This window comes from Mus caroli, chromosome 12, assembly GCF_900094665.2.
Source record: "Mus caroli chromosome 12, CAROLI_EIJ_v1.1, whole genome shotgun sequence".
Taxonomy (NCBI): Eukaryota; Metazoa; Chordata; class Mammalia; order Rodentia; family Muridae; genus Mus; species Mus caroli.
Window position 1 is genome coordinate 48242811 of NC_034581.1, and position 23637 is coordinate 48266447.

Sequence of the window (23637 nt, forward strand, 5' to 3'; positions counted from 1 at the left end):
CCTAGGGAGTGCCTCATGCATGCACAGCTAGCCCTGCACCACTGCTCTCCTGTCCCCTAGGACCTCATGCATGCACGGCTAGCCCTGCACCACTGTTCTCCTGTCCCCTAGGACCTCATGCATGCACGGCTAGCCCTGCACCACTGAGCTCCTGTTCCATTTCTTGCTTCAATGTTTAGATGACTAAATTTTTATTTGATTATTTTTAGCTTTACATAGACAGTTTCTATAAATTTCTCCTGTTCAGAAGATGAATATATATGGTGGATAATAAAAGCTTTGATACTGATGTTCACAGAAGCATTTATTAACAAAATTGACATGCCATTAATAATATGAATTAGATATATCTATTAACATTGTCATTTTTGACAACCTCTGTATTTGAGATACCATTAGTTGGTATTTATTGTCATTTATCATATCATATTTAATTATCATTATAAATACTAAAAATAGCATTGACTATTACCAGGTCTCATGTTTAATTTTTTTAAGCATTAATCACTTCTTAACTGAAACAGAGCTTGGATCCAATATTCATGTTACATGGTCTTTAATGTGTGATGTTTCACCATAGTAGCTGGCTCAGACCAAATATCTATAATTAAAGGTAGCTTGGCTTAGTAAGTACTCGTGTACCTGAGTAAGAAACATAAAACTTTTTATTTTATTTATTTTTTTACAAAACATAATCTATTTAGTGTTTTTGTTTTTGTTGTTGTTGGGTTTTGTTTGTTTTCTAGACAAGATTTCTCTGTTTAACAGAGCCCTGGTTGTCTTAGACTTATTTTGTAGACCAGGCTGGCCTCAAACTCAGAGATCCACCTTCTTCTGCCTCCTGGGTGCTGAGATTAAAGGTGTGCATCACCACCCCTGCTTACTCATTGTTTTAAAAAGTTTAGTTAATATGTACAAAATGTATCTGAGGCTCACACTTTGTCTCCTTTTGCTTCCTTTTCTAAAGATTATCATTATGTTTCACTCACTTAGACTAAGCCTTTATTTTCAAGAAAAGAGATAAGAAGAGGGAAGAAAAACTGACATGTTTGAACATTAGCTTGAACCATGGAACTGTTAACGAGAAATAGAAGCAATTGTTAGCAGTGATCTTGTTAGCAAAAGATGCCAATGAGCTTCGTGGAGAAGTAGGCTCCCACAATCCCATGCACGACTTGCTCATTTGGCAGACTGCTATACAGAAACTAGTTAGTACGATGCTACTTATATGAAAATGGATATTGTAATGTGTCTGCAGGATTTTTATGGCAAAGACAGAGGGAAATACAACAGTCAGACTGAAGTCACCAACTGCTCCTTACACCACTCTATCGCTAAGCCTGTGTCCCCAGAGTTCAGCATTTGCCTCTGGATGTACAGTGCCAGAGGGGACAGAGGTGTCCACACAGCACATCTGGTCAGGGTTGGTGTGGTATTGTTGGAACATGTACTAGGTAGAATGGTGAAGATTCTGGCATCTATCTCCCCTGAGCAGGACTTTCGGGGATTTTGGAAGAATACCCCATCAGGAAGACCCAGCACTCTCAGCTGGTGGTTCCGTCATTTTACCGTTTCTCCTTTTCCTTGCTGGTTTTGTCAACGGTTTCCATACTCTTCAGGCATAATGAATGTAGCCACAGTCCTGTGATAACACACTCTCCCCTCAACTCCTTTACCAAAATTTAGGATTGACAAATCCCCCCTTTTTTTTTTTATCTTAAAGAGCAGATGTGTACACAGGACTTTGAGTGGACTCCTGAAGGAGCAAAGATTGAGTCAACAGCCTGGTCCTTCAAGGGTCTATTGCTGTGGCACTCGGTAGCAATGAACGAGCTCTGTTTTACACGCTGATTCAAAGATTTAGATTTCCATGCTTGGCAGAGCTACCCAATTAAAATATAATAATGAGCTCCAAGTGCAAACCCAATATGTGATTTTTAAATTTCCAAGTAGCAACATTTTAAAAGCAAAAATAAATAGGTAAAATTAATTTTAACAGTTTTTTAAATTTTTTTTCCAAAATACTGTCATTTTAATATGTAATTAAGGGGAGTTGGAGAAAAAAATGGCTCAGAGGTCATGAGAACTGGCTGCTTTTCTAGATCTGGGCTTAATTCCTAATGCCCACATGATGTCTCATAACCATGTATAACTCTAGTTCTATAGGACCTGATGCCCTCTTCTGGCTCCACAGGTACCAGGTACACAGACATATATGCAGGCAAAACACTCATACACATAAAATAACATAAAAATAAAAATTAATATAATGGATTTAAAATAACCACTAAGCTATTTTAAGCATATTTGTTCCTGTGAAATATTAAGTACAATATGTGTTTTACATGTATACTCTACACACCCTGGTCTAGGTACCGTTGAAGTGCACCCATATTGGATAGTGCCAATCTGGAGGCTCATTTCTATGCCCTTAGGATTCTTTTTGTTTTTCTGGATTTTCTGAGTGTAGGCAGCACACCAGGAAGGCAGGTCATTGAGCACCCCAGAATGATCTTCAGGGATTAGGTCTGATACTGAAGTGTATCATCCCGCACACATTCTGCTGGCCACTACTCACGCAGACATAGTAAGTGCTCCACCTAGGGCCCTAGGGGAATGCAGATGAGCCCAGCAGAAAGTAGGTTTGTTGAATGCATAGGAAAGTCTTCACCGCAGCAGTTCCCATATTTTACAATTCAGGAAACTATGTCCTAGCAGAGTACATGATGGGCTAGTTAATGGGATAATGTGAGCAGACTGCGCACCCTCCCTCTCTCGGGTGATGTTTCTTCCATGAGGCTGGCTTCTCTCTCCTGTCCTTTGTTTCTTCCTTATCCCTCCCTTTATTCTACCCATGCAGATGCAGTTCCTGCAGTAAGTCCAATGTCTTCAATATTTCATTGCATTGGCTCTTGCTTAATGACTGTATCCTATTACTGCCGTTTTAGCGGATGAAAGACAGCCTAGGATAAGGCAGCAAATGTGCTCCGTCCGTAAGTGGTCCAACTACCAGAAGCATTGTAAGCCCTGCGTTGTCATCTTGAGTGGACCTCCTTCTCCGTGCGGAAGCTCCTCATTCACAGAATGAGGACTATTAAGGTTGCCATCAAGCCATCTCAATCAATGAATAAATTGCATCTTACGTTCTAATGATCGGTCTGTTCGATGGAAGGCTTTGCTTTTTAAAAGTGCTTGGGAGACTACTAACAAGGGTGCTTTCAGCCGTGACATTATTGAAGTGCTTAGGTAGACTGCTCTGCTTCATGGGTTGAAGATGCTTCAGTCAGAGAAATGAAGTAGAGTTCCTTAGAGAAAGCGCATGGCAAAAGGTGCTGGCGCCTCGCGGATTTCTAACTAGAACACTAGAAACCACCAAGTTGCTTTCACTGAGGAAAATGGAGTTATAGTCCGACTATTCAGCTGTAATTTGGCCACATCAAAATTGGTTTGGTGTTTTGTTGTTGCTTAATATTTTTAGATTTAAAATATATTCATAAGTGTGAAATAAAAAAAGAAATGATACAGGGGATTTTTAATCCTCCAGTGTGCCAGTCAGACCTTTGGCTAGTTTCTTTTCCCAGTAAACGCCTATAAGGTGGTCCTTAGCCCTGTTGCTTGTGAATCCTTCTAGAGTTTGTATTGCCATTATAGTAATATGGATTATTGTTTTTCTCTCATTTTATTTTGTAAAACTGACTTCCTTTTCACCACTTAAACAGGTTTTATTAAACGTCAAAGGCAAAGTGCAACACAGTCTTAACACAAAAAGGCTGCAAAGTGTTTGCGGTATTGATTGTTCTATATCCACACAGCTAAAACCATTCCTTTGATCATATAGTAATGTATGTAATTTCCGTGATTAAAAGTACCCTATGCATAGTAACCATGTTATATTATTTTAAACTATTATATTATACTTTACTTTTTATCTCTTTCTATTTCACACTAGTTTATTATAATTTTAAAATAGGACCTTGTATTATAAAGAATTGAAGTTTAAAATATTTCTAGAAAGACATATGTTTCCAAAATTAAGCCTCTAGTTTTGTGCTTTCTGTGGAATGCTATTTTACAAATTTAGGTGGGAAAGCATCCTTTGGTATCTCCTTCTAAGATAGTGTTTCTCAACCTTCCCAGCGCTGCCACTCTTCATACAGTTTCTCATGCTGTGGTGACCCTCAACTATAAAGTTATTTTATTATTACTTCAAAAGTGCTTTTGTGCTCTATGGATATATACAATTTTGAATTGTAACATCAATGTCTAATATGTGACCCACAAGGGGGTCACAGCTCACAGGTTGAGAAACACTTTTCTAAGCGCTACGCTATTAAAAGTAACATTATATAAAATAGAAATGTTTTGTAAAACACAAATAAATACACAAAGGAAAATTTAAAGTATGAAACACATATTAGGGAAGAGAGCTTCTAGATAGTTATTTTTTAATTTTTGTGATTATAATTACATCCCTTCCTCCTCCAAAATCCTGCCATGTACCCCTCTTTGTTCTTTTTCTCATTCATGGCCTCTTTTTAATGAACTGTTCTTGCAGATGGACATATACACATATATATATTCCTAGATATAACACACTCTGCTTTCTAAACTTATCATGAAGAAGTTGCTATTTTTTAAAAGAATTATTTATTTTTTATGTATATGTGTGCACTGTCCCTGTCCTCAGACACACCAGAAGAGGGCATCGGACCCCATTACAGATGGTTGTGAGCCACCATGTGGTTGCTGGAAATTGAACTCAGGACCTGTGGAAGAGCAGTCAGTGCCCTTAACCACTGAGCCATCTCTCAAGCCCAAGAGGTTGCTATTTCATAGCATAAAAAGTTTTCTTGCCATCATTATTTTTTATCTATATGCTATTCAAATAAATATATCATATTAATGGACATTTAGTATATTACCAATATTTGAACATTATAAACTATGTTCCCACAATAGACTTGCATGTAAGAAATTTCACAAAAAGTATAAATATATTGAACCCTTAAAGTCTCAGAAGTAGAATTGCTATTCAGTACATATATGCATTTGAAACTTAACAGAAGCAGCCAATTGTATTTAAAATTGTTAAACTAATTTGCTATCTGCTGTGGACTGGACTCAGTTGATCTCTCAACTCGCAGGAGAATCAGGGTCCCAGTACTCAGGTGGGCAAGGAGTCAGCAGAAAAATGACAAACAGACACTGACACAGAGAGAGTGCTGTATCTGAATGTAATTTCTCAAAGCGAACATCAGACTTATAATACAGAAGAAAAGCAAGGAAGTTAGGTGATACATTAGCCAAGGTACATTGAGATGCATAATGTCTCTTTACACAAAACAGAGAAAATGCATACATAAAAGCTGACAGGAACCAGGCAGTGTTTATAACTGAGATTAGATCAGCTCTATCTAAAATTAGCTATTCACAGGAGCCAGGTGAAAGGGCTAATACACCCAGGTGCAATTCTGGTCTATTGTTTGACCCACGACCAGGGATCCCTTAGTAAATACCTAATTATGCTATTCCTCTGGGCCTAGAGAAAGCCATGCACCAGAGAAGTTCCATTCTACTAACCCTTACATGAACTATACAATATTCTAGTTCCTCCTTAAACCACAACCCATGTTCTTTCTACTATTATGTAATGTAGGCTTTCTATTATTATGTAATGTATTATGTATGCAATGTCTGTAATGAGAATTTTAAGTTACTTTGTTGAACTAGCCCTGAGATTTCTAGCTCCTGTCCGGCAAATAGCAATCCCTGATTTCTAACTATCAACATTGGAGGCATTTTGTCTGAATGAGTAGCATTACCTATAATATAACACCGACTATCACAAGGACAAATCTGGAGCATTCGTGCTATGGGATGCCAAAGCTCTAGGAGAAAAGTTTCCGTGAAACTTTCTGCCTTGGGGCTGCATCCAAGCTTCACTGGAGTGGGTGTGGCAGCTATCCAACTGTAAGTGCTGATCTATCCCCATTTCCTGTACCTTTGGCAATAATTCCCATGATAGCCAAATCTCTTTCTTTTAATGGCTCTAGATTTTGAGTCTAGTCTAGTCTTTCCTATGTAGCTTTTCTAAATCATATTCACACATCAGAGAGAGAGAGAGAGAGTGACAGAGAGACACAGAGACAGAAACATAGAGAGAGACAGGCAGAGACAGACAGAGACAGACAGAGATAGATATGAAAAGATAATAAAGAGAACCAGCAAGATGGCTCAGTGGGTAAAGAGGTTTGATTTGCAAGCCTGATGACCTGAGTTCAGCTCCTGGAACCCACGTGAGGTAGGAGAGAACTGACTCCACAAGGCTGTCCTCTGACCCTGCACATATGTTGTTGTATGTGCCACCCCCTCCCCATACATGCACAATAGTAGTAACAAAGTCTTACAAATTCTCAAGAAGAGAATGAAAGGTCAATTATCCAGCAACAAGGAATTGGCTAATAAATAGTGTATGTTACTCTGCCCTAGGAATTATGAATGATGTCAATTGACACGAAGGAATATTCATGATATGCTATCGAATAAAAGCAGCACAATTCTGGAATACAGTATAGTGTATACAGAATGTGGAATACATCTGTACGAAGAGGCAAATGATTAGAGACTTACCCAGCTACTCCTTATTCAGTGACTACCGGGGGCTTTTCTATACCAGGCAGTTTTGTTTGGTGGTAGATAGACATGATCCCTGATTCATTTTTTTAAATTTTATTTTACCCATATTAGCATTTACCTTCATGTAATGTCTGTACAACACACATGTGCCTGGTATATGTCAGACATGGAATCTGAATGCCTTGGGACTAGAGTCACTGATGCCTGCTAGCTTCCCTGTCAGAGCTGGGGACTGAACCTTGTGCCACTGCTCCTAACCACTGACTTTTCTCTGCCCCCTGATTAAATTTTGTCTGACCTTTTCAAACTTTTTCTTTTACAATGATCTTGATGTTATTTTTGTTGAAAAACAATTAAATTTAGAATTCCATCCACCCTGGGCCATTTATGTGATATAAATTTGTTTTCTGAATCATCATTGACTATACAAATGGAATGAGAGACACACAGTTAAAAATGGCAGTCCTTTCCTATGCCCAGTCCAGATCTTATGCAAGGGTGGAGGTGGCCCAGGACACCAGTTTCCAAAGTGGTCAGAACTGGATTCTGCTTGGCACAGAAGCAAGTAGCATCCTGTTGCTGGGACTTTATATCTTTGGCTGTTTATAGCTAGTGGTTCAAGGAGGCGGGCCATTCTAGCCTGGTGTCAGTTTACATCTGCTGTATGTTACTTGACCCTTTTTATATTCCTGTTGAAGTTGCCTCTCCCGGAAATCTCTGTCATTCCATTAACCCCGCTGCCGCCTCTGCACACAGCTGACCTCCTGCGTTTGAAAACAGAATGTATTCTGGTTACATTTTAAAGTAAGTTTTGGGATGAGTTCCTGGCCAAGGATTTGACTCTAGTTATCTGTTCCCACAGATTAAAGGGGAGGGGCTTACCAAAGCCTCTGTGTTGTTCTCTGTCTCTGTGCTTCCGACCTCCTGAACTTGGGTCAGCCTTTCCTGTAATGTATTCATGATCCTCTCCTGGTTTTTGTATATATGCTGAAGAACAAACAAGCAAGCAAAATCCATCATTTTCTTTTTTTTTTTTTTTTTGAAAAAATACTCCGTGCTTCTTAGAAATTATAATATAAAATAAATGCATACTGATACAAAAGCCAACCCGGAACAACAGAAAATGACCTGTGGGAAGGTCATCCCTTTCCCTGTGAATAGCCAGCATATTTTCTTTATCTTTTTGGCTCATGGGATTGCCTCAGCTTTTGTTCTAACATTTATATACCCTGTTTAATAAATCTCAAACTCTATATGGACCAATCCTTTTAAGCTATGAAGGATGGATACTATCAAAATAACTTTACCTTTTCTCATATCACGAAATGTCACAATGCCAGTTTCAGGAAAGCACTGGTCAGCCCCAGTTCAAGGAAACTGCTGGTCAAGTGGCCAATAAAATCAATTATCAGTGGACGAATCCCAGGAGGCATTTTAGTACTGAGAGCTCCTAGGGTCATTGATGGCTCTGACATTAGTGACCTATGGGAGGAAGAAGGGAAAAGGTCCCTCTGGGCCAAATCACTCTGAGCTGTTCTCTCCCAGCCTGGGAGGGAGATGGCCTGTGACCTTTGTGTGATCTTCATGGAAGCCCTCCTCCCGGATGCACTGTAAGCAGACAGACAGGCAAGCAGCACAGACACATGGGATCCTCTTTCACCAGGAACACATAGGTTTTCTGTAGGCTTCTTCTTGTCATCCCTGCTCTCTCTGGTTAGCTGATCCTTTTCAGCCTAGATCTCCCCACACTTAAGGTTTCTCTGAGCCTTTGCCTCTGCCTTCTAGGTAGTCTGGATTATTTGCACAAAGACATAAGGCAGTTCTGAAGATGTGATCTTTTCTGGACCAGCTTCTATATCTTCCTCAGTATGCAGAAATATTTAAGTGCTATATCCTTATGTCTATTGACGTCCCTGGTGTCTAATTCCTCTACCAAATCTTTCTTTCAACTTTCACAATTCTAAGGGCGTGCTTCTAGTGCCAGGACTGTCACCTTTTTGTTCTTTGCCCCCATGTTCCCTCTGCCTTAAAAAACGTTAGTTGTGCTCTCTATCTGGAAGTCAGCTGGCACATCCCACTTTGCTTCAGAAATAGCTGAAGTCTAACTTACAGATAAATAATGGAAGTTGTTTTGCCTTGTGACCCTCTCGACAGGGCTTTTCTTACCCATGTTCCCAGCATCCCCTGCTAAGTTGCCCTTTTCATTTTGTGTCTTTAATTTTATTATGTCTGTTTCCTGTCAGTACACTTGCACACATCTGAATTTTCACCAGACCATCACAAAATGGTTTCTGTCTACAGTGAATTAAGAGTGGGCTGAGCACATGGTTTAGGGCACAAGGGGGCAGAGTGCATTAATCATGAATGAAATATTGAATGAATCTAGGTTCAGATGTTGTCCGAGGTAGCTCAGACCTCATTGATCGATCCTGCCACTTCTTTTGTATGTGTTCTGAAACCCCACCCATGGTTTGAAAGGAACAGAATTCTCTGTGTATAATTAGGGAGAAGAAAGCTCTTCACTAGGTTTGTAGTCAGTCTAAATAAGCAATAGGTTTTCAAATGACATTTTAGATAAAAATTAACCTAGATATATAAAAAGTACATTGCAAGTGACTTTGTCACTTAGCTTGTAACAGATTTCAAAAGCAAAGAATAAGATCCTTTGAGGATGTTGAATCGCTGTTACAGGATTATTTGAATAGACCTCATCCTCCATTTTGGCGGGTCATTGGAGTATTAATAATGGATGGCTGCTGTGCTTGGCAGTCAGATATGTTATTCTTATCCATTTTTATTTCCCAAAGGAGCCTCTGGAAAAGGGCAAAGAGGGTAGATTTAAAACCACATTATTGGAATTCAATACCTTTCATCTTGTTTTGTATGCCTAGGGTTTGCTGAAGAGTGGTACTACTATAGAGAGTCAGCCAAGCATGGGGCAGGCGGGATACCAAAATGGATTTTCTTAAGTAAAATATAAGTTGGATTCTGTGTTTTAATTTAGGTCTCAATGACCAACACTAACATTTCCAGAAAAGATTCCAAATGTGTGTTTGTGTATTTTGATCATTTTGCTTTTCATTGGGTAAAGGAATGGACAAAAAAATCTACCAAGGCAGACTATTTAGGCTAATGAAAATAAATAAAAACTTACATAAGTAAATTACAAAAATAAAAACGAATAAAAATTATATAAGTCAATTAAAAAGTATAAATGTGCTAATTCTTAAAAAAGCTATGACAAACTGAAATTTTAGTCATGTAAAGTGAACCACTGAAGGAATACTAAGTTCTCACATGCCTTTGTCCTTCCTGTTTTCACACAAAAGCCCGAGAGGGGATGAATTCGAATCCTAGAATGCTAGAGTGTCATGATCACTCTGTCAAGCCTTGGAATCCATCCTCAGAAAAGTGTTCTCCCTTGGGGTTTTATCTGAAAACAGAAAAGAAGCTGGCTCCCTATCCAGCCACACCCAAAGGGGACAAGTTGTGCTTCCATTACGCACTCCTTTTATAGAGCTCTTGCAACTTACTTTTTTTTCTCAGTTAAAATATATCTTGACCATCAGATGGCATTAAATGTACTTTGGCACATTGTCTATATATTTAGTGGTTCTCAAGCTGGACCCCAACCCCTTTGGGTCCTGCATATCAGATATTTACATTATGATTTGCAACACTAGCAAAATTACAGCTATGAAGTAGCAATGAAGTAGTTTTATGGTTGGGGATCACCACGATGTGAGAAACTGTATTAAATGGTTGCAGCATTGGGAAGGTTGAAAGTCGCTGCTCTACAGCAATATTGTATTTATCAACTTGGATGTTATCATGGTTTATAGTGATAGAGAAAAAAATTAACAACTCAAGGACCAAAAGAGAGATGTACTGGACCTGTTGTTAGATCCACAGGTTGAGAACTGCTGTCCTAAAGGAAATTCCTAGGAATGAATTACTACATCACTAGAGATAATGGAAATTTTCCAAAAGGCTAACTGAGGCTTACTTTCCAACCATTCCTATGTGAAAGAGAGACTGACATTGTAGAGTCTGGAGTGACTGTTTTCTCACATATAATGTCCTAACCATGGCCTCTAAAGTTAGCTCCTCATAGATCTCTGATCCCTCAAGGGTTCGTTTCCTGTTCTAGGCTCTCAAAAAAAAAAATCTCTTAAAAGCCTGTGTCCATTGTATCAGTTCCCAGTAGGCATGTCGTGGGTGTATAGAAACCAACCGCATAGCTAGTTGCTGTGGATATCTGTGTGGAGGAGGAAGACATAGAAACACATCTTTAGAAGTTGTGCCACAGCCTTAGTGGTCTAAATATATAAAGTACATCTAAAACAAGGCTGGCTTGGCCAAGGTTATGACTTGAGTTAGCAAAGACATCTCAAAGAGAATTTTCATCTTTTTTATTTCTTTTTTTAGACAGAAGAATTTATGCATAAGTCCAGAGCTTGCATTTATAAATGAATCTTTATAACTAGAAATACTACTAAGAGCCTTTTAAGAGAGTTGATAGGAACTTTCCAAGTCAAGTAAGACAAATATAAATAATTAATAGGTATTGATAGCCCTCCCTCCCCACAAGAGAAATCTGAAATGATTGCAGCGAGGGTGAGTGATACAGTCAGATAGACAGGAGCCTCCTAGGAATAGGTGTATTTGTGTTGCTAATTCGGAGAACTGGAGGGTGGAGTAATGTCTCTGAACTCACCAGGCCAGCCAAAGGCAAACAACCCAAATGGGACTTTAACTCCAGGGTGGTGCACTGCACTTTTGGCCCTTATTCTGAATGGACTGTAGATCCTTCCCCTCCAACTGCTGCTCTGAACCTACATTGTTAACCTGCCAAGTGAGCTGTTGAAGGGGCCATCACAGTGTGTCCCCTACAGAGATGACCCATGTTCATTATTGGATGGCTCTAAGCTGTAAACAGTCACAGCCCCATGGCCTTGCATTGCTGAGAATAAACGATCACCTCTCAAACCTCGGGTGCCAGGTCTTCTGTGTTGCTGATTACTGCCTTAGTCCTATTGCTTATTCTATGAGAGTCTATGAAGGCTCAGTGGCTACAGAGGCAGGAAACTTCTCAGGGTACGCCTATGACCAAGTGACTTCTTTCCTGGATGATTGTTGATCATGTGGTTCTTGTCACATTTCATTGAAGGATTTTGAGGGGCTGGAGGGATGGCTCAGCAGTTAAGAGCACTGACTGCTCTTGCAGAGGCCCTCAGTTCAATTCCCAGCAACTACATGGTGGATTACATCTGTAATGGGGTCTGGTGCCCTCTTCTGGTGTGTCTGGAGACAGTGACAATGTACTTACATACAATAAATAAATAAATAAATAAATAAATAAATAAATAAATCTTTTAAAAGGGAAGGATTTTGAAGGTAGTAATGAAATTTATGAAACCCGAAAGTTTTATTAAGTTATGTAAATTGTGACTCTACAGTGCAAGTTATTTAATCTCAAATCCTTGATGAAATTGCCTAATGACACATTGCTTAGCATCAACATCTCTGTTGTTGAATGGTGCATGTAAAAACAGAGGAGAAAAATAGAGGTATATCAGAAAAAGTTACAAGCCCCGTGTTCTCCTAGAAATTATCACAGTCATTTCAGTACTGACAAATAAAATTGTGACAAATTGTTTTCTGGGGCATGAAAACAAAGAATGAGAATTCTCTGGGTACCTCTGGGTGATGTTAGTAGTGGGTTATCTTTCCCAATTCTAGGTGTCTTTGTTTCTATAGCTGTAGCAGCAGGTGTATACAAGGTGTCTGCTTCAGTGTCAGTCAACCAAGACGGGTGACATATGGCTCCATGCTTTCTTGTGAGCGGCATGGAGAACACCAGCTTCGTGGCTGCCAGTGTGTAAGAAAACGTACAGCCTTCCTCTTGCTTCTCAGCTCCTCTTCTCATAAACACAAAAGAGGCTTCATCAGCCCAAGCCTATCAATGTGGATGCACCTCAGAGAGTAACAAACTAGCCCTTATTTTTAAGGGTGCTCCCTCGGGTTTGTGAAGTATCATATCTTCTTCAGGTGATTTGGACTCTGCAAACATCTTTTGGACATTGTTCATCTGTGTGGCAGGGTCCTGTTGGTGTGACCTTACAGACCCAAAGACACATAGAGCAGGTTTCCTGCCTCTGGGAAGACAGGCTGGTCAGGGAACTGTGTGAGTTGAAGCTAATTATAACAGCAACATCCTTTCCAGGGGCGATTTTATTGCTGTCATCATGTTCATGTAATTCTACCAGTAAAAACGAAAATCATTGTATGCAGATTTATACCCTATTAGTCATAAGTGCCACCTACCATTCTTCCTCCCTATATCCGTTATAGTTGTTCTCAATGACGAAGAACAAAGTAGACACTAGAAAGAGTGTTTGGTAGAAAAAAGAAGGCTCCAGCCCCATATGTAGCAGAGGATGGCCTTATTAGACATCAATGGGAGGAGAGGTCCTTGGTCCTGTGAAGGTTCTATGCCTCAGTATAGGGGAATGCCAGGGTGTGGAAGCTGGAGTGGGTGGGTTGGTGAGCAGAGGGAAGAGGAATGGGATAGGGGGTTTTCGGAGGGGAAACCAGGAAAGGGGATAACATTTGAAATGTAAATAAAGAACACATCTTTAAAAAAGAAAGAAAGAAAAAGGAAAGTGATTTATATTCCTGGTTTGGAAGACTTTTTCTTTTAAAAGATGGCTGCGTCTCTAAGGTCACTAGCTACATGGAAGACTAAGTCGAGTCAGTATTGGGCAACATAAACGTAATGTCGTTCACGTCTTTTTGTCCTGCCAGTGATCCTGAAGGTCACAGGGATGGCTGTATGGTGAGAGGAGAGCATCACTTTCCTGTGTTAGTACAACCAGTTCTGAGGGGAAATATTGTATGTGTCAATACGTTTAAAGATTCACTGTCCGCTTCCACTCACTTCTGAGGCCGCCCTCTTTATCCTCTGTACTCTCCAGAGCACAGTGTAGGAGCTCTGAACCAGTTAGCCAAAGAAGTCGCTGCTAGTTCTCATGTTGTCATGACCTAAGGGCTCTGCTTTCTCCTTTTGCCTAGAACTGAAAGGATTGTGTGACCAAAAAACCCCAAACTTCTATGTTTATTTTTTGCTGTGACGATGGACTTTTACTATTTTTAACTGATTAGATAGCAGAAGTTACTTCCTTGGTTCATTGTCCTGCAAGTTTTTAACTGTCTTTTTATAATTATGGGTTGAACTGGGGACAGTTTGAGTATCTTTTTAAAACATTGTTGTTCAAAGGGTATTTTTAAACCATCCCCAGTTTGTTATTTTTAGAGACATCTGTTAATCTAATCATCTGAGCGAGCCTGCTGGACAACAACTTCTCTCAGAGGGAAAGGTTTAAATGAATGAAATCCACATAGAACCAAGGGAGATTTTAAACCAAGAAAGCAATGGGTGATATTGAAAAATAAACCTGAATGGTTTTATCTATGAGAATGACTTTTTTAGTTGTCAGTTAGTGAAAGTGACGTTTATAATGTTTTCAGTCACAGGTTAATTGGTAGCCACTAACTATAAAGAGAACTATGAGATGTGCCTACCATTTGGTTAGGAAGAACATTCATAGAAATAAGTCTTCTGCGATTGAAGCTAGCTTGCTACCTTCTGTTAGTGATAAAATTCGTCAAGACGTAGGAAAGAGTGTCCTGTTGTGAAATGATATCATAACAAGTGCGGTGTAGCAGCTCGTTTATCTCTAGATACACGATAGTGGCACATGGTAACTTTCCAGGCAAACGTCTAAAGGCTTGTCTTGATCACGTCAACAAATTTTCTGTATTCTTCTACCTTTACAATCCCAAGGTCCTCTCTGTTCCTAGACATGGCTACCAAGGGGTAGGAGGTGTTTTAAAGGCAGCGTCTGAATCTGAAGCCTTGAGCCTGTGTAGGTTAGTAGATCTTTTATTATCTCATCGTTCTAGGGGACCATTCATGTCAAGGTCCCATTGTTCCAAGGTGAAATACTTGGAAATATAAGAGAGGAATCCGGAAGTCAGATAACAAAGCTCTACACCAGGGAAGAGGCTGAAACAAGCAGAAATGCAAGTAAGATTCCGCTGCAAGTAGGGACCACAGGGCGATGTCAGCCTAAGGCCATGAGGATGCCCAGACTCAGCCTTCCCTGCTGAAGAATGTCATGCTGGTGTGCTCTATGGTCTCCTGTGTGGGTGGTGGGATAGAATCTGTTTTTTACACATATTTTCTTCAGTATCTTCATCCATCTTCTGACCTTTCCCCCCTCTAAATTCAGTTTCCTGCCAACCAGCACTTTTCTCTCTCTCAAAACAGAAAATAGCTTGAAATTAAACAGTATTTGTTGGGTTACTATAATTCCCTATGAATTTTTGCTCCTATCTGAGCTGAATTAATCATTGTCATGCTAAGTGTTTAAAAATTCTACCTGTGGCATGAAATACTGTGTCTCCCATTAATACTCTCAGTGGCAGATAAAAATATTTTGTGTGTTTGTTCTTAAGATGGATGAGTGCATAGATAAAAAGCTGATCGACAAGGGATTGTTTGTATCCTAAAAAAGGATTTTCTTATTTCTTATTTAGTTTTCTCTGGGTAGCAAATGTGTATCTACCAAGAGGTGTAGTCATGGGAGCTAAATCCAGTTTCTACTTGCCATCTGCTTCAGTCACATGGGCAGTTGAGTCTAGACTCATTTCCCACATGCATCAATTAGCCTGGCCAAGCACCCCAGCCTGTGCTTCCAATTCACCTTGTTAAAGACATACCTACAGGGCCTCCAACAGGTCAGTTCTCCTGGAGCTTTTAAAATACAAACAGTTCCTGCAGGGAGGCAGTCATTCAGCTAATTACTTTTTGAAGTCTCTAATCCCCTAGATTCGATTGCATTAAATTAGCAGGCTACCCACCATCTTCAGCTTCTTTTATATAAATTTCCAGCAAACAGGCAATTGTTAAGAAGCTAAGTATTAGGTCTCTAGACTATTCTGTAAATAGTTGTTTAATATCTGTGCAGAACGACAGAGGAAAGCACATTTTTCTATCACTAGAGAGCACATAGTTCAGAATTACTTATTTTTTCTTCAATCAAATCTTTGGTTTGGTGCTCAAAACAAAGTCCAAGTTTGGAAAAGTGGGTACATACACATATATGCACACACACAGGCAAATGCACACATGCACACACACACACTTGCATGTGCAAACACATGCACATAGCTTTTTATTCTACAGTTTGTGTGTTCATATGGTTTTGATCAGGTTAAGCAACTGGTGGTAAAATAAAAGGCATGAAATAATTTATAGATTCTAGAAAGTTGCATCTTGCTATGCATTATTTAGTTTTAGAATTTTAAATAAGGGTTGCATGTGCACATTGCCAGAATATTGATCAGGGGGAGGTGGGCCCTTGAGGGGAAGGTGATTTCTTTTCCCTTCAGAGTTCATCTGCTTCTTTGGGAACTGTACCAGCTTCCTTTCCTTTTCTAGACATGCAGGAGGATGGTTGACTGGCACCAGCAATACTCGGTGCCCCTTTAAGAATTGTTTCTCCTAGATAGTTGCCTGGGAATCTTGACCCATCGCCTGGCTGACTACATTCCTACATTCACTATGAAGGAGTCAAGTCATGTGTCAGAGGAATGGGTGGCATGGATTTTGGCATGTGGTGCCATAGCTATATATAACCTATTGTGCTGGGTGCTGCGGATGGGTGAGAAATTCCTTTTCGTCTATTCTGAGCAAGTGGCACAAGGGTTATTCCAGCTATTGCTGATTGAGTCTGTAGGTTCCTTTTTTTTTCTATTCTATTTGCAAATAACCAAACATGGTGGGAAAGTCAGGAGACTGTTCTCTGGCCAGCACATTGAAAGGGGGGCTAGAAGTTTAAAACCTTCTTATTCTGGAGCAAGAGTGGGGTTTGGAGTTTTCTAAAAGTGAGTTATGAAGTGTGATATGTGTGCTGACATTAGTGCTCTCATGAAGGGAGGAGGGTTGCGGAAGCCAGGATGCCCTCTTCTTTTCTTATCTAATTTGGACTTGGTCAGATCTGTCACAGGACTGGTGCTTTATTGGTGCACTGTATCAGAAACCATAGACAGACATGTCTGTGTGACTCTGTCAGAATTCACTCAATAATAGCAAATCGGCTACACCATCTCATTGGCTGAAATTTGCCAAGTAGTCCTCGTTTTTTTGGATAGCTGGCCATTGGCAAGCATAGGCTCTTTTGTCACAATCTTAATTACAGATACTCACTTTTAGATCACATGGTTTATGTGACATAGTATAAACCCAAGTGTAGTTGCAGAATGGCTACAAAAAGCTTACAGAAGCTGCCACAGAGTTCAAGTCCTCCGGAGGAAGAAGGCAGAGGAAGAAAGTAGGAGGAGCCACGTAAAGAGTCACTGTGCAGGCAGATGTGGGCAACCCCAAAGACAAGCCAGCATTGCAGTGTTAAGCCAGGCCTCTGGATCGAGTCAAGGTGCGGTACAGGCTGCCAGACAAGATGAAGTACATGCATCCCACAGAGGTGCTGCCATGAAACCAGAAAAACAGATGGGCTGATGGTGGCCCTTTGAGCTGGTCATCAGCAGTAGGGAAGGAGCTAAACTGAAGTCCTGGGTGCTCAGGAGGCTGTTGGCCCTTTCGTGCTCACAGTGAGGAGTCAGAAAACAGGTTGGTGGAGACCAAAGCCACAGCAGTGTTAGGGGCTCCTCTGTAGGGGCTACAGAGAAAGGTGGTGTAATCTTCGTTAGTCTGTTTTGTTTGGTATGATTTTAATACACCTACGTAATGTTATGATCCCAGTATACATTGCTAAAGTTTATAGTTGGTATCTTCTTGCTTTTAGGAGTTGGCCTGTGCTTTGTGGGACACGCTGGATGGGCGGTGTGGTGTTTATGTGTACGAGGTGCAGAGTCATCCTGCGTCTTCACTCCAAACAGAGCCAAATGTTGATTGCACATTGGAGTCACCTAGGGCAAAGCATAGTCTAAAAGTGCTATTTTACAGAGTTTTGGAGTAACAGAGCGGGATATCAACATGATGGGTGTTCTTTCAATGATTATAATGATATTGTAATGAAACCAAAATCCTTTTGGCATGTGTCTTAGTCAGGGTTTGTATTCCTGCACAAAACATCATGACCAAGAAGCCAGTTGGGGAGAAAAGGGTTTATTCAGCTTCCACTTCCACATTGCTGTTCATCACCAGAGGAAGTCAGGACTGGAACTCACACAGGGCAGGAACCTGAAGCAGAGGCCAGGGAAGATGTTACTTACTGGATTGCTTCCCCTGGCTTGCTCAGCTTGCTTTCTTATAGAAGTCAGGACTACCAGCCCAGGGATGGCACCACCCACCATGGGCCTTCCTACCCTTGGTCACTAATTGAGAACATGCCTTATAGCTGGATCTCATGGAGGCATTTCCTCAAGGAAGGCTCTTTTCTCTGTGATAACTCTAGCTGTGTCAAGTTGACACACTAAACCAGCCAGTACAGTATGTCAACACGGTACCTTGTCTGGATTAAGAGATCCCTTCAGCAGGTGATAACTGGACAGTAGGCAAGTGTTCATTGGCACCCACTTAACTTTACATATATAATCAACAGTACTTGAGATGACAATGGTGGGACATTGGGAAGACAATAATTGTATTGTCTAGGCTGGTAACAAAGTCATTTTCTCTTCTAGATATTTGAAGTGTTCTGCATCTATAGGCTCAAGGAGACAGAGAGAGGCTAATATATAAAAACCAGGAGTATGAGAGTTTGGGAATACTGTCAAGAGAGGGGCTGGAATGTTAGCTGCAGATGCTGGGCTAGGAGAGAAGTGGAGGAGGGGCCAGAGCTTGGGGGTGTGGAAGAATATCTGAAATGGGAATAAAAAAATCAGGAAAAAGAGGAGGCGGTGGCCTGAGAGACCTACTGATGTTGCACAGATGGCGTGATGACAGGGTTCAGAACAGAGCTGTGACAGAGAGATGTGTCAAAGAAATAGGCTGGAGGCCTAGATGTTACAAAATAAAGGGAGTCTGAGGTGCGTCAGAATGGATGCGAGCATGACTTAAGATGGGGGTATGTTTGGTATGGAGTGTGGAAAACATGAACCAGATGCATCTGTCAGTGTAACGTGGCTTAAGTTCTTTTGAAAAATTCAACGGAAATTCAACATATACATGAAATCAGAAGGTTATCTTCCTGGTGTAGAAAGCTATGACACTGATAGCTCAGAACTCAAATGCCTCTCTGAAAGCTTTACCTTAATTAGGCTCCCAATTTTAATAATCAGTGGTAGAACAAAACCTGACAGACAGAACACTTGTATGGCACATATCTACTATTTTGATTAACAACTTCTTAAACGATCATTCATGGGCTTCATGTGTCTGTCCTGACAGCCACGGACACCGAGAACTTGTGAATCAACTGTCACATCAGATATAGAATCTGCGCTCCTAATAGTATGTGTGAGGGTGATTGACATTTTGAGTTAGTGATTTTTTTTTTTTAAGATTTTTGGTTCTTTTTTCGCCTTTGCATCTCAGAAGTAATTCTGCTTGACATCGAGGGTTGGAAATTTAGATTCTCACTGTGATTTTGAGTATTAAATAGTGTCGATTGGAGAGTGACCATTGCCTCTTACTCTGACAGTTCCATAGCTAATTTAGAATGGCTGGGGATTCCTGTGAAAGACATTCTAGCCTTTCTCAGTCCTAGACTAATGTGTCTATGCTGAAATGTATGCTCAGTATAGCTTACCGCTGTCAGATAGAGCAGCTGCCGGTCCTTCTCTAGAACCCAAACCAATGAAAAACAAGAGTCAGAATGGACCCCTCAGCTGAGCCTTTAGTTAGAATACCTCAAGGAAGAGGAACATTTTTGTGTGTATAAATGGGCCAGTATTCAGGACTATGGCTGCAACGATGTAATAGAACAAACGAGGCCAGATGTCTAAAACGTGCTGTGGCTGCCCTTGTGCTTGGCGAGTGACCTTTCATAACCCTTCCTCCCCAGCATAAGGCTAAGGTGCCCCCACATGTGTTCTCAACACTCTTGCTTTCCTTTGCTGCAGGATATTTGCGAGGATATTTCCGACCACGTAGAGCAGATCCATGCCCTCCTTGAGACGGAGTTCTCCCTGAAGCTGCTGTCCTACTCGGTCAATGTCATCGTAGACATCCACGCAGTGCAGCTGCTCTGGCACCAGCTCCGCGTATCCGTGCTGGTCCTCCGAGAGCGCATCCTACAAGGTCTGCAGGACGCCAATGGCAACTACACCAGGCAGACTGACATTCTGCAAGCGTTCTCTGAAGAAACAACGGAGGTGAGTGGCCTTTGGCAGCAAGTCATGCTTTGCCAGGTGTTTCCATTCGAAGATGGAAACTAAAATTTCAGTTTAGAGATGAGAGGGTGAGGTTTGTGTAGGGAAGTAAGCAGGTCTTTATCTAGGATCTCGGCGGAGTGAGTAAAAGCTAAACGCTTGTAGTATGAAGCAGGCTTTTGACATACGTTTGTATAGATGTCATCCATGGATGTTAGCACCTCCTGATTTCGCGTCTCTTCCTCAATTATTTAAAACACAGTTGTTTAACACTATGTTCAGGTACTAGGAATATGATCCAACCCACATTTCTATAGGGTGGAGGGCAGAAAGACGGCTCACTCAGCAATTAAAAGCACTGAGTGCTCTTCCAGAGGGAGGTTAAATTTCCAACCCTCTCATGGGAGCTCACGACGACCTGGAACTCCAGTGCCTGGACCCCTCTTCTGGATCCAGTGGGTACCAGCTATGTATGTAGGTAGTGTGCAGACATCCACACAGGCAAAACACTCATACACATAAAATACCCACTACCTTTGAAAACCCATCATTTCATTGTGAGGAGATTTAAATCTAGTAGGGGATAGAAAGAAATGAAGAGATGCTAAGGCCAAACTCTGATAAGTGTGCAGAATGCAGTAGGATGTCAGGAAAAGAAACCATGGGCTGATAATATGGTATTTGTCTTCTTGGTTCTATAGCTCTTTATATTTAGTTCAATTCTTTGTTATTACTTTTTTGGGAAATCATGTTCTTCAAATTTATAAAGCTCTTGTATGTGTGAGATTAAGAAGCTTCTAAACAAGTGTTGAAGAATTCATTAATTTATTAGTGTTCCAATGACTGGTTAACTATCAGCACCGTGAAACAAATCTGTGCCTATTTTTATAGACGATATACACTCACTGATGTTTTTGTTTATTCAAAATAAAGATGCCATTGTAGAAAGTCCATGTGGGGTTTAGAAGACAGTGGGAATCAAGATCTGCCTTGTTCTCCTCTACTAAGCTTGCCAGTTTCTGCTTGCAGCTAGCACTCCTTGCTGTTGTGACTGGGACTGTAAGGGTGAGACTGGGGGCAGTGTTGGCTTTCAGATGCCATTGCTCCCCATGCCCCAGAGGCTCTCGGGTGTGGCGTTCATGGTTACTGGAGTCTCCAGGTTCCAGATGACCACCGTTCCTATAATCCACCACCTCTGAGCATACAGGCTGGTAGAAATCAGAAACTTGTCTACATTCTAAAGGGGTCTTTCTTCAGACCTGCCCTTGTCAGCTGCTGGAAGGGACATGGAAATTAAGTTAGTCGATTGCCAGTTCTTTCTTATAGGAATCTGAAGGTCCAGCAGTGTTCTGGGACTTATTGATATTGTATGAATTATATTTTGCATTTGAACTTATTACATACATAAAGTAGAAACGAAAAATGGTGAAAGGCTATTGACCAATTGCTAATAGCTATTTTTTCTCTGACGTCATAACTTAATATCATGTCGTATCTGTTCTGATTCTTACAAGAAGAGCTAAAAATTTATTTATAAACTTAGTCTGAAGCAGTTCGGCACATTTTTATATTTGAGGCTAGTTTTAGAATTGTTGCAGAGAGACAAAAATATGCCGTGTGAGGAAGGGTAGAGGCACAGTGGCCATCTAGGCACTGCTTTGTGAAGTCTTCTGTGAGTCAGGTTCTGTCTGCTCTGAGCCTTTGCAAACCTTTTCTGTTCCCAAGTGTTTGTGGCTCTACTGCTCCTCGGGGAGAGCTGACAGGACCTTAGCTTTATTTGTTTTTGCCTGCACACCAGAACTGAGAAAGGGCAGGAAAGTCAGATAAAAGTCTCAGGATACATTTGGTGATGGGAGATTTGCAGAAAGAAAATGAAATGGAAAAACTTTACAAACGAAGATGGAATACTGATAGCGATCAGGAAAGCATGACTGAGAAGAGGTTTGCTCTACATCGCTAACAGCCCTCAGGACTAACAGTCATGTGTGTACCTCTGCGATCTAAAGGTGGGAAAACCACCACATACTTACCCCTTGGTCTCATAGCTGTGTGAGACTTATGACTTCAGAGAGCGTGTTTGTTTTTCTTAAAATTGCCCCTGCAAGGTCAGCAGTGTATAGCATTACGCCGAGCAATGAGCTAGCATGTACCAGGCCATTGGTTTAATCCCCAACATGACCCTTCTTCTCCCACCTAAAGTTCACTGCATAGTGAAGACCTTCATTGGTTTTATTGTTCTATTGTTATTCAATTTCCCTCACCTCTGCCTTCCGCAGGGATTAAATCCAAGGTGTTGGACACTCTGGGCTTGTACTGTACCACTGGACTATACTCCTTATCTCAAGACTATACTGTTCCTGCTTGGTGAATCTATTTTTTTCCCTAAGGGTTAGAGTTTTTCCATATTTAAAAATCCAATAGTTACAATGTGAATGCTTTTAAGTATGGATTTTTAAAAATCAAAACAGTAACTAGAGATCCCAAAAGTTTTACAAAGATCACTTGTGCTTTATTCTCCGAGATGCAGTCATTTATTTATCTAACATATAGTTTTAACAAATATGTCCAACATTTATTGCACATCCACTTTTCAAGAGTTTGAAGGCTAAATATGCTCCTGGTCCTCCCTGTTTGTGCAAAGGCAGGTAGCTGACTCTTCCAGCATCTAGTTATCTCCTGAGCTCTGAAATTAATTCATTATAACACCTTTCTTTAGTACTTTTAAACCTCATGGAAGTAGGACAGTAATTATGATGAGAACAATAGAAATATTATAAATTTCTACTAGTTGCTAATTTAAAAGGTCTTAGGGGTGGCTTAGTAATATAACCATCATTTATAATAGCTTTTTAATTAGCTATTAATTCTTTGATAATTTCATACAGTACATTTTGATCACATTTAACTCCCATTTCTCCCCTAATTCCTACCAGAGTCACATCCCCTACATTACTCCCCTCAACTTCTTGTCCTCTCTTAAAAAAAATCCACCAAGTCCAACTTGTGCTGCATAAATCCTCCTGGATGTGGGGCCATCTGCTTGAGCATGCTCAATCAGAGGGCCATACCATTAAAGAAAAGTGATTTTTTTTCTCTTCCGGACACCATCACCTGTCAATAGCTTCCCAGCTAGATGTGAGCCTTGCTGGAGTAGTGCCTGACCTTGCACAGATGCTGTGTTGCCTCCACAGCTGCTCTGAGCTCATGAGTGCAGTGTTCCTGTCATCTCTCTAAGATGGTATTTTCCTTCAGGCTTCCCTGACTGCTGGCTCCAGCAACTCTCTCTGAACCTCAGAAAGGTAGAGATATAGATCTCCCATTTGTCTTGTGTTGGGGTCGCCAGGACTCCTCTGACCGTCAGCTTGGGTAGAGACATCCCATATCTAGCACTGGGCCTGTTATTTAGCATCCTATAGTTCCTGGGAGAAACATTGTTCTCTGTATAGGGTAACTCCAGTTTAAACTCTTTTATATGACTATATAAATGGTATCATTATAGAAGAGAAACTCCTAAGTAATGACCAACTAAATCAAACACTTAAAAAAAAACTCCTCAAAAAAAAAAAAAAAGCCGGGCGTGGTGGCGCACGCCTTTAATCCCAGCACTCGGGAGGCAGAGGCAGGCGGATTTCTGAGTTCGAGGCCAGCCTGGTCTACAAAGTG

General features: G+C 40.7%; 1 protein-coding gene across 9 annotated transcripts in view; it reads left to right on the forward strand.

The window, feature by feature from the left end:
- Akap6 (A-kinase anchoring protein 6) overlaps window positions 1-23637 on the forward strand; it is a 432222-nt gene that overhangs the window by 157288 nt on the left and 251297 nt on the right. For all 9 annotated transcript variants that reach the window (XM_029484604.1, XM_029484605.1, XM_029484603.1 and 6 more), the window contains one exon: window positions 19726-19977. In XM_029484604.1, coding sequence (XP_029340464.1) covers window positions 19726-19977 — 252 coding nt within the window. The remainder of the gene's footprint in view (window positions 1-19725; window positions 19978-23637) is intronic.